Here is a 12,393-nt window from a genome sequence, read left to right as displayed (position 1 = left end):
TTTTTTACATAAAGTTAAGGTTACTGGTAGCCCTTCGTATGACACGACACCAGTGAAGCAGCTCTCAGTTTCAAAACGTTGGGGACCCCTGCTCTTAAAGGAACCATCCCTGAATCAAAAGCCATACTTTTATTGGTCTTGTTCTCTATTTTCGAAGAAACTGAATTTGAGGTTTTCAAGTAGCTGAAAAAGCATAAAATTGAGGAAAAAAAAAAAAAGACTTGGAACATATCACTGTGTGTACCAAGGCTATATTTTTGAATTGATTTGCTAAAATTAAGCCATCTTTTCAATCGTTTTCTAATTTATTGAGATGCACCGTTACGCATCCGGACATGCCAAGGAGGACCAGAACAGAAACAAAAACATACATTCGACTAACTTCTTCTAATCTGTGTCAACATTTATGAAACAGGGAACTAATTTGAATTATATTCTTCAACCTTAAGCGCTTACAGTTAAAAGGCTCTTTCAATCCACTCAGCAATAATTTTTTTTTTTTACAGGCAGAGAGATGAAGTAGGGACTGCAGTGTTTAGCTACTAAATGCACTGGCCTTGGAGGATAAACACACATGTACTGCTTATTTACGCTAACAGCTACGTCACCTTGATGGCTAATATTTCCTGTTACACATGACTGATAAATTTGGTTATTTGGGCACCGATGAAGAGAAGAAGGGTGAAACCATACCCGTGTGAATGAGGCTGTGTCGTGCCAAGTGGTGGCGATGGAAAAATCTCATATCACACACGGAGCAAGCGTATGGCTTCACCCCTACACATACAAAAGTATGTAAATATTCACTCTAAACAAAAAAATAAAATAAAAAAAGACTTTCAACATTGATCATCAACTATTCCTTCAGAGAGGTGATTTTTTTCAGAGATACATTTCTACCATATAAATGCAATTTTTTTCTCCAGAGGTGTTGCGGTAAGGCTTATTTCACTCATAGCAAAAATGGAAGCGAAGACCTAACAAGTGTAGAGAACACAGGATAGCATTAGGCGGTGTTCACGCACAAAGTGGTCTTATTACACACACACATACCGGTAGGTACATTAATAGAAAGAAAGAAAAAAAGGAGCTATGTTTGAACTTTACTGATCCATGTTTGGGTAACATCTACATGCGTCTGGAAATGCATAATTTTCTTATTTGGAAATCTGCCGGATCTCTGGCTTTAGCCGGGAACATCTAGCGTGAGCAGACGCATACCAGTATGAATGACGGTGTGTCTCGCCAGTTGGTAACGTTGGAAGAACCTCATGTCGCACATGGAGCAAGCGTACGGCTTCACCCCTACATACACAGATCATCAACAAATTAGCTAGGACGTTGCCTTGGGATTACAGGGAAGTCATTACAACCAGTTTAGCAGGGACCGATAGGCCTTCATTTTTACATTTTAAGCGAATTTAGAGGGTGTTTGGGAAATTTATTAGCAATAATAGGGATTATCAACCTTCAAATAGAATGGAAACAAAAACAAAAAAAAAAACAGCAATAAGGGATGATTTAACAATACATAGATGCTCTTAGATGGAAAAAGCTGTAGTGCCACAGAGCCAGGCTACCTCAAGTAAATGAAACGTGTCTCAAACGTGGATTTGAAGCTCATCAAGATTAAAATTGTTTTTTCCAAATACAATAATAGTGAATCCTGCCTTCGCTGGATTTGAACTCTCACCCGAAGGAGGCTTCTTTCTCCAAATCTCTCCAAGATGGTCTCACTGGACCTTAGATCTAGTCAAGTCAAACTTCTGACCCATAAATGCCAGCCCAAGGTCTTAGGAGCTCATCAGCTGTCATGATCAGGGTTTTTTTTTTCTCTAAAATCCTGTCAACGTCCTTATCTGCAACATCTTTTTTCTGATATTATGAATTTAGAAACTCAGAAGCTTTAAAAACAAAACAATTTGTCACAACCTTCCATACAGATCAATGTGTCAAATGTTGAATGTCTTTAACTCAACAGGACGAGTGTGCGGTTTAGAAAAGCAGTCATGAGATTGTTAAATTAGGTACAGTGACGGATCATTCATAGTTTTTTGGACTTAGTGAAATATCTCAGTCTAAAGAAAGTGTTTCAGAAAGACAAAAAAAATAAAGAGGATCCACTTTTAATTGCCTCTAATGTTACCCTCGGTTCATCTTTGATTGGCTCATCAGTGCCTTCACACTGTACGAATCAATGTGCATCTCTTAAAGTACAGATTTTTAAACTGGACACTTATTTTAGTACTATTTAAATGAAATGGGGGGGGGGGGGGGTAATTACGGCAAATGGCAAAACGGACAAATATAACTTTAGAAGTGAACAGGAGTAACTGTATTTACATCTGATTTATTTCTAATGCAGTCTTTGAAGTGTTCATTTCCTGTCATGTATTCAAACACCTGTTTGTCTTTTCACAAACCGACATCCACAAATTGTCAAATAAGGGCAGAAGCTAAAAGAGAAAAAATAAATCTGTAAAATTACCCCAACTGTAACGATCTACAGAAACCTTTTTATTAGGCCTGCTTTGGTTAGGATAACCATTACATGGCATAGCAAGAACATTTTATGATAAGCAGTTTCTAATTTTATGAGCAGATATTTTAAAAACAACAGAAGGTTTTTGTTGTTTGTTACCCCATATTAACCCTTATAGCCTCGTCTCTCCTTCAGCCTGTTGTCTCAATGTTTCTCAGATTGGAGCCCACCCTGCCCAACCTTGCCCTCTGGCTTTAGATCACCCAATCACTCTAAACAAAAAGCTGGGTACGGCAAACGAACGCATACCCGTATGAATGAGTCTGTGTCTCTCCAGGTGGTAACGCTGGAAAAACCTCATGTCACACATGGAGCAAGCAAACGGCTTCACCCCTACACACACATAGCATACAAGTTATTAGCTAGTCAGTCTGTAAGTAGGGATAACCTTAAAGAAATGTGTTAAGTGTATATGAGAAAAAGACAGATGCAGTGCTGGCAAAAGGAAAACTGAAATGATGTTGAACTACACCGACGGGGACTGGTGGATTAGGCCAGTTAGTAATAATCTCTTACTGTGAAAATCTTAGCAACAATAGACTTGGAACAATTGCGTAGAGGTTGACTTCCCCACGGTGTCTTTAATAATTACTATGCAAACATAGTGTGTCTCAGTAGATGTTCTCACTTTTATTGCACACAATAAAACTTTAAGAACACAATCTTCGATGGCCATGCAGATGCTGTCCACACAAACCGAAGAATATCTACAGGACAAAAAGGGGGGGGGGGGGGGGGGGCGTGTATTGCACGGTTTGTGTTGCCTGTGCTTTTAAAAACAGCTTTAAAATCTCTACACTGGTGTCCACAAGTAAGAGTCCATCAGGTCCACTATCAAAAAGTCTTCTCTACAAATCTGATTCACGTGTTGAGGCACAGAGGGATGAAACTGTTGGCTTTAACATACTGAAAAATAAAGATGGCCAAATATGTGTAACGTTGTGTTGGTGATCTGCTCAGATTGGAGCGCTCCAGGAACGTACACAAGGTTCTGCTGGAACGCAACATCAAACGTCTTTCTGAACAAATTAAGGGAAGGCACACTTTTCTTATCAACACGAATTACTTTGTGATATTCTAACAGAATCAGCAGCTTTCTTATAAATCCAAACGTGTGTGATATAGCATAACATAATACTGGTGTAGCCAGGTTATTTTAGACTCTGTAAGAATTGGGGATGAGCAATTAATGAATCGTTATTGTGCAAGGAATTGGTCATCCTAGGATAAAAATAACACTTAAAATTTATATTTGCAAATGCCAAAAACTGGCATTATGATTGGGATTTCTGCTTTTACAGTTTCAATTATTTTTTCCACTCTTGGTTCCACGAGATTATCAGTAAATCCTATTTTAAAAGATGACTGAAAACAACTATTGTATCGTTTAGCAGCAGAGTCGCACGACTGAAAGCAACTGTTGCCGTGAATTACTTTTTTTAATAATAGGTACATCTTGGTTTTAGTGTAATGTTTGTTTTTGTGAGACCGCCAGTGCTTGCATATAAAAAAAGATGACTTTTTCTTCTTTTTTTTTTACAATTTCAATTGTCACATTCAGCATAATCACAATAACTTCCACAAATTATCGGGATAAATTCTATGTTCATATCGCCTGGTCCGAATGATTGTTGCTTTTCTGTTTTAAATAAAAGCAACTGTGTTACGCAACGGCCTGTTAGATATTTGTGTGAACACCGCGACATATTGACACGGCGCTAATTTCACTGAAGGTTCTCACACCGTGGCAGCCTGATACCAGCCCACAAACACAACAAGGAGCTCACAGAGTTTTTAATAATGGACTCTGGACCACAATGGCTTCAATTCACTGTTTTCTGATCGTGGGGACAAAAAAAAAAAAAAAAAGACTGCGCATTACAATTTGGAATAAATAGATTTAGTGGCTGGCTTTGTTGGAAATTACAGTCCACGGACAAAAATGAATCGTCAGCATCTGTCCCTTGCCTGATGTGAAAGACCACATGCGTAGTCGGGGTTTATGTAAAATGGGTAAGGCTGAAGGACGCATACCCGTGTGAATGAAGCTGTGTCTCTCCAGGTGGTAACGCTGAATAAACCTCATGTCACATACGGCACAAGCATACGGCTTCTCCCCTAAACCGAAGAGCACCAGTTTTAGTTCAAGTCCCCCACAGACACCAGTTAGCTGTGAGGCAAAGCTAGCACCAAACGAGGCTTTAAAAGCAGCCCACTGGAAAAAGCTCACAGCTACCGCACACTTCTAGACTCGGTCCAACTTAAGCATTTCGGGCCTCTTTCAACATTTTCGTTTAAACATTCAGTAAATAACGAGCCGTTCTGGCTTCAAAGAGGAGTCGAGCTGCTACCATACCTGTATGAATGAGGATATGTCTCTTTAGGTGATATCCACTTCTAAATGCTCCGTAACAGTGATCACAAATAAAATTTTTCTGTACTTTAGACACGGGACCGTTCTCATCTCCACCTGTGCCCTATGGGAGGGAGAAAAAAAAGCAGATAAGACCTCTTAAATTGAGGCTTTAGAGTCTAATACAAATCTTCTACATGTAGTCCAAACATACAGCTGCATTTTCAATAAAATCGGTGCATCACAGAGACACTTAGACTTAGACAAACTTTGTCATTTTGTATGCACCGAGTGCGTACAGAACGAAATTTCGTTTGAATACAGCTTGAGAATGTGAATTGCAGTGGATTTCAGAATAAAGTAACTTTGCAGGATAATAAAGTAACTTTGCAGGAAAATAAAGTAACTTTGCAGGAAAATAAAATAACTTTGCAGGAAAATAAAGTAACTTTACAGGTTAATCTGTTTTAGTAATTCTCATCTCCTACGGACTCAACACACACCGACTGATGCGTTTCATGTGCTTGTTAAGCTTGATGACTCAGAGCTGCTGAAAACCCAACGTGCTGCTTTCCAGAAAACCAGAAGATTGCATAAACCCGCAACAGAAGAAAGAAACCTGCGCTCGTCACAGACCGCTGAAAAGTGCGGCCATTTAAAGCACACCGTATGCACTCAGTACCACCTTGAGGTCCGCTGCATTGTTGGCTCTGCTCTCTCTCATCCTGCCCTTGACAGCCCTGCATAGACCCCGCATGTCCAGGGGCCCCTGACCCTGGTCCTCGGGGCCATGTTTTAGGTGTTGCCCTGCTGCCACACATCAAACTCAAAAGGTTGATTCGCAGCCTTGCGTAGCACTTGAAGGCATGCTGAGAAGATAACGCAATCATTTAAATATGTCGTGCTGGGGCAGGGACACGTCTACAATACAATAGTCAAGCAGGCATTTCTCCACTTTGGCAACTTGGGTGCCAAGTCCTGCTGAGAAGAGAAATATGCATCTCCATAAAGAATATAGCATTAAGAGCTTTGGGGTCCGCTGGACTTGATAAAGCGCTATACAAGTGCAGGCCGTTTACCATTTAAGGTCTCAAAGATTATCTGGTAGATGGCTACACTGACTTTGGAGTTGATAAAACAAAAGGACCAAAACCAGAGCTCAGCAGATGACATGTTTCCCAAAGCATCATTGACCTCTATGCTTCTGCAGGCTTCCTTCAGAAACTAGAGCCATGATTTCCACAATAAATGCAAAATGCATTTAAAGAGGACTTTGAACCACTTCTGATGTCGGGTTCAGGAGCAACGTCACAAGGAATGCAACAATCGCCGCCAATGTCCTGGATGTAGACACTTCTTCCTTCCACTCAACTTTCATTAATCCGGGTTGATATACAGGTGCTGGTCATATAATTAGAATATCACGAAAAAGTAGATTTTTTTCCACAGTATTTTTCTGGATTTCCAGAAATGTTGGCAAACTGAAAAGTATGCAGATGAAAAGTCTGAGCTTGTACACATTCAATACTAAGTTGGGGCTCCTTTTCCCTGGATTACTGCGGCAATGCGGCGTGGCATGGAGTCCATCAGTCTGTGGCTCTGCTCAGGTGTTAGAGAACCAAGGTTGGTCTCATAGTGGCCTTCAGCTCTTCTGCATTGTTAGGTCTGGCGTTTCGCGTCTTCCTCTTCACAATACCCCGTAGGTTTTCTATGGGGTGAAGGTCAGGCGAGTTTGCTGGCCAGTTAAGAACAGGGATGCCATGGTCCGTAAACCAGGTACTGGTAGCTTTGGCACTGTGTGCAGGTGCCAAGTCCTGATGGAAGATAAAATCTGCATCTCCATAAAGTTGGTCAGCAGCAGGAAGCATGAAGTGCTCTAAAACTTCCTGGTAGGCAGCTGCATTGACTTTGGACCTCAGAAAACACGGCGGACCAGCACCAGCAGATGATATACCACCCCAAACCATCACTGACTGTGGAAACGTTTCACTGGACCTCAAGCAACATGGATTCTGTGCCTCTCCTCTCTTCCTCCAGACTCTGGGACCTTGATTTCCAAAGGAAATGCTAGATTTACTTTCATCAGAGAACAGAACTGTGGACCACTCAGCAGCATCCAGTCCTTTATGTCTTTAGCCCAGGCGAGACGCTTCTGACGCCGTCTCTGGTTCCAGAGAGGCTTGACTCAAGGAAGGCGACGGCTGAAACCAGGTCTTGCATACGTCTGTCTGGTGGTTCTTGAAGCTCTGACTCCAGCTGCAGTCCACTCTTTGTGACTCTCCTCCGTATTTTCTAACGGGTTTTGTTTCACGATCCTCTCCAGGGTGCGGTCATCCCTGTTGCTTGTACACTTTTCTCTACCACATCCTTCCCTTCGCCTCTTTATTAACGCGCTTGGACACAGAGCTCTGTAAAAAGCCAGCATCTTTAGAGTTTCTGTGACTTACCTTTCTGGTTTGGGGTGTCAGTGTCTTTTGGATAGCCGTTCAGTTATCAGTCTTGCCCCCTGATTGTGTGGACTACAGCATTCCCGTTTGAAGACCAATATATACCGTTTTGTATTGGTCTTATGCAATCTTCTAATTTTTTTGAAGAAAAAAAAAGTGGTTGGGTTTTCATTAGCTGTAAGCCCGCTTCAAAACTAACAGAAATACATGCTGTGTCACTGTGTGTAATGAATCTTCACATGAGTTTCCCTTCTTGAACTGAATTGACAAACTCAGATGCTCCTTTAATCAGAAACTGAGGAAGAGCCGTAACGGGACTGCGGGTGCGCACAATTAAAATTCATGTTAAGCGTGTTTCTCTACGTCAACACAATACAACTTCAGAAAACAAAGAATTTAGCCTTTTGTTTCGTCGTGATTTCAATTTAAAAAAAAAAAATCCCCCACAATCATGTCAGATGGCCTAATGCCCTCCTGTTACTGCTTCCCCTGTTATGCTCACAACTGCAGTCATTGTGCTCCGCTTCGCTCCCCTCCCCCCCTTCCTCTCCAGAGAACCTCCACCCACCCCCTCCACATCTTTCCTGCGCTCCTCCCCCCACCCCCACACAAACAAAACGTGCACCCTCGGATGATCCGAGGCGGCCGCGCGTCGGCGAAAGTTAAAGGCGGCGCACACACGGGCGCGCGGAGCCCAACGAGCTCACGCCGAGGAAGAATTTTCCAACAATTTCAACAATCCCCGAGCCACTGACCTTCCCTTCCATTCCTTCTTGTTCCTTCACTTTGCAGGGCGTCACGGATTTCCTGTTCTTTTTTTTCTGCTGCAAGTCCTCGTTGGTCCTCATGTCCTTCTCGTCCAGCAAGCGGGGAGCTTGGAATTCACCTTCCTTCCGGATGAGCTACACGGAGGCAGGAGAAAGTTAATTATTCCCCACTCTCCTGATTGTCTCTTTTAATGCTCTGAACAGAGGTTCTGAACCCGACTAGGTAAAAATAAACTGTAACTGGGAAACAGTGCCCCCAGCCCCCCACCCCGTTTTATAACACTAACGTTTACCTTCTGTTTGTGAAACCTCTAAATTATACGACAAAACCACCTGCACTATGAATCATGCGGCAAAACGACATGTAGAAAGTATAAAAAGTTTAAAGTCTTCATCATTAAAGCCTGGCTAATAAAGCCCCCACTTCACCATATTGCCGATGTAATTCCTAACCAGTGGTGGACAGCTCATTCCAGAGGGGAGGATCATGTGGCTCTGGGGAGCGCGGTCGGGTCCTTCCCTCTGTGGCGGTACATGGCCGAGCGGAGCCATCATCTTTTTAGGCGGAGCAGCCATGGTACTGGCCTGCATCAGGGCCATGCTGGAGAGGACAGCTTCGCACCCGAGCAGCCCCGCCTGCACAAGGGAAAAAAAAAAGAACAGGAAAGAAAGAAAGAAAAAAAAAAAAGAACAGGGAACAACAGTTTACAAACCGCATCAAGTCACCCAAAGTGAGCTGCAATTTGAAACTGAGCTGCGTCTAAGACAGTAGCGCTAGAGTAGCGGCGTCTGCCGAGCTACTTGTCAACGACAACATCCTGAGTGACACATGGCTGCAAGTAAAGAAAATATGATCTGTAACCACTTTGGTGTTGTCAAAAACAAACCCATTTCATATGGTCGCGGACTGAGCTGCTGGGCAGATGTGACATTGCTGTGGTATATGTGAGCGCAGGGACAGGGGTGGGGACAAGGTCATCCAGAGATCCGTCAGTCAGGATGGTCGGGCTGGTGGGAAGCCACACCCACCTCACTCATCTAGTACTAAAAACTGAGGAAGAGGAGGATGTGGATGAAACAAGACAGACACACAGTTACGACTGCTCCTTTGACCGCCGTTACGGACACACAACACAAAGCAGGTTAACGCATACAGATGGTTCTTTGTCTTTAGACAAAGGATTAAAGGTAATGAATATATATTTTAAACAAAAAACTGAACTCCCTGCAGCAAACACTAAATTTAATCCCACCTAGCATCCAAGAAGTAGTTTCACTTATTTGCTTTTCAACAGGTTTAGCCTGCGAATTTAAAGCTAAAAAAAATTAAACACATATATATCGGTGATGTCTGAGAAGAAGGCAGTCCTAATAATAGAACCAATAAACTTGATTTTTAAAAAAGAAAGACAAAAAAAACCACAAGTACTTAAGATTTAAATCACAGCGTGAGCAGCCTATGGTTGCTGTAGTTAAAGTAATGTAGTTGGCATCTCATAGGCCTAGGCTATATCACATGTTGAAACTTTTCTTTCATTCAAATTTAAATTTTTTTTTTCTTTCCAATTAAGCCACCAGTTTGTTAGATAAATTCTTCCAACTATCCGTTTACCAAAACTCATGAGATTTAGGAATTTAGGAAATTGTACTACAATGTTTCATATGAAAAAAATATATTGCGAGTTGAGCATCATTTTGTTTGAAGGCAGAATTATCTTCTTTTTTTTTTTTTTTTTAAATGGTAAAAATATTACATGCTTACAGTGAGGAATGTGTTAGACCCAAAGAGTTTGGGTTTAAAGTATCAGATTTTAAATTTTATTTTAACCTACATACATGACATTGGTTTTATGTGAAAGTTCATTTAATGCTATTTCAAGAGAAATTGTTTGCAACTGTTTTTTTTTTTTTTTTTTGGCAACACCACATGTGTTAAAAGGCTCCACTATAATCCCGATGAGGAACATTTTCGTTCTTAATCTGCAAAACTATTTTCTACATGAAAGGTCAAATTATACTGTAAGGTAGTTCAAAGATATTCATATAAACTTCTAAAAGGTTTATCATTCATGAAATATGATTTATTTATTTATTTTTTGGTGGTTTCATGCACATGTAAAAAGATATTTTTTTTTTTTCTGTGATTTTGGATGTTTTCAGCAGTTTAGATAAATGGGGGACATAAATTCCTCAGACTTCAAAATGAGCTAGCAGTCAATGAATCGTTTAGGCAATGACTCCCTCAGGTGAAATAACTTAATTAGCAAACAAACCTTTGAAAATGTTACACGCTTATTAATAACATATAACCTTTGGTTAAGCATAAAAAAGGGGGCCCAAGTATTCTAGCTTTGGAAATGTGGTATTGGCTTCTCTATATAATTTAAAGAAAGCACAATATTTACCTCTAATTAAAAAGCCTGTAAATTACTACTCTTTTTTTGTGGTAGTTCTGATTTTACTTTACTGGATCGCCATTTCAACACAAATAAAGACAAAAACAATTGATCAAAAAGGCCCCATTAACCACTAAAATGCTGCGCAGACATTGGATTTGTAAACAGAAACCCGACGAAGACCCGAGGCTTTGTTATAACCCGTTTGGTGACGGAACTAGCTCACGTTAATTATCATAAAACTCATTATTAAGCTCTCTGGTAGACTGACTAATGTTAGCGAGCTAACGTTGGTACCGGCAGACAAATAACGGACCGCTACGGCTAATGCTAACCTAATAAGTCTTGTCTAGAAAGGGTGGGGGGGAAAAGTTGTATTTTTATATTTCGTTTGTTGCTGTTTCGCTCGATAAAGCCTAAAGCAAGATTCTAAGTGGATGTTGGTTTATTGGTTTATGCCAGGTTGCGGCACGGGCAGCGGTGGCCTTCGTGCTGCCTCGGAACCAAAGCGTAGCAGTTTGGAGCTAGCTAGCTTGCTCGGTAGCGCCCTCGCCCACTCTGCACCGTTAACGGCTAAAAATGCGAACAACCTTAACGTTGCTTTGACGCGGCTGTTTAACCGGATTATCTACCTCACAGGCTGGATCGCTTGATGCTTCCCCACCCCGCTACATTACGGTGAAGAAAGGAAAAAAAAACAACAACAACACACAAACAGACTCAACTGGTTCCAGACGAGTCTGGGCTTTAAAGACATTCGTGATGGCCGTCGTTACGAGTGCCTCCCCCCTCCCGACCACTAAGCTAACATTTGTTAGCATCCCCAGCGCTGGCTAACACCTACGTTGTAACAATGTCTGACCCCCTTTTTACTGCCTTCTCCCAGGGCACGTTTAACACAGCGAGCAAAAAACACACACCCAAAATGCACGATTAACATTACACGAGCCTTTTAAACGATAGATTATTTTCCACGTACCAGCTTTGCTCGGCGACGTATTTTTTTTTGCTGTACCGTCTAGTTTACAAACACAGGAAACGCCACAGGATGTAGCCCACTCCCCCACACAGCAGCAGCAGCAGCAAACCCCCCCTCTGCCGAGGAGAAGGGGCTCATCTTCTTTCAGCTCCCCGAGAAGCCAGAGCGGCGATCAAACTGAAACAGCAGAAGAAGACTGTTAGTCCATTATTATTCCCGATCTGGAGACGCCCACTGCACGACCACGTTAACGCCGAGAAACGCCGTCGGGGGGTCTCTCTGCTGGCCTCTCTCTCAGATTCAGACCACGTCTGAGGGGACGCAGATGAAAAGAGGGAGTTAGAGAGCAGGGACTGGTGGACTAACACTGGAGACTTAAAGTAGCCTTTTAATGCAGCCCTTTGCATGTATATACAGTGGTGGTTCTAGACCAAATTTAGCAGGGGGCCAGGGTGGGGCCAGTGTTATTTCCACAGGGGCACAGAACAAAAGATTGGGGGGAAAAAAAACTTAACAGGTCAACATTTCATCGTTTAATATATTAAGTAAGCCAAAGAGCCAATTGTGGCTCTGTAACTACAGGTTGCAGACCCCTGATCTTTTCTCAATACAGCGGGAGCTTAACGTGAAACAGCTTAATTTTTAATTATTTTTTTTTTTATATTTATTTTTTTAATTATTTTGTTATTTTATTATTGGGTAAAAACATAAACAAACAAAAAAAATACAACTGATCCAAATGACCAGTCAGTCACGGTATCTTTGTCAGCATTTATCATCCTAAGAAATTTAATATCATGTCTTTAGTACAGGGGCCAGGAACAGTTCTACAGGGGCACAGGCCCCTGTTGGCCCCTGTCTAGAACCAACCCTGTGTGTGTATATATATATATATATATATATATATAT

The 12,393-nt window shown here is 41.6% G+C and overlaps 1 protein-coding gene across 1 annotated transcript in view; it reads right to left on the bottom strand.

Moving 5' to 3' along the window:
- znf740a (zinc finger protein 740a) overlaps positions 1-11,805 on the bottom strand; it is a gene marked incomplete in the record, with an annotated part of 62,198 nt that extends 50,393 nt beyond the window's left edge. Inside the window, 7 exon segments of the mRNA XM_036131734.1 lie at positions 765-777; positions 4,577-4,660; positions 4,899-5,019; positions 8,098-8,244; positions 8,539-8,745; positions 8,997-9,160; positions 11,485-11,805. Of these exon segments, the coding sequence (XP_035987627.1) occupies positions 765-777; positions 4,577-4,660; positions 4,899-5,019; positions 8,098-8,244; positions 8,539-8,745; positions 8,997-9,041 (617 nt within the window).
- Positions 11,806-12,393: the final 588 nt, after the last annotated feature.

This window comes from Fundulus heteroclitus, unplaced genomic scaffold, assembly GCF_011125445.2.
Source record: "Fundulus heteroclitus isolate FHET01 unplaced genomic scaffold, MU-UCD_Fhet_4.1 scaffold_455, whole genome shotgun sequence".
In the NCBI taxonomy this organism is placed as follows: domain Eukaryota; kingdom Metazoa; phylum Chordata; class Actinopteri; order Cyprinodontiformes; family Fundulidae; genus Fundulus; species Fundulus heteroclitus.
This window is presented reverse-complemented; position numbering and strand designations above follow the sequence as displayed.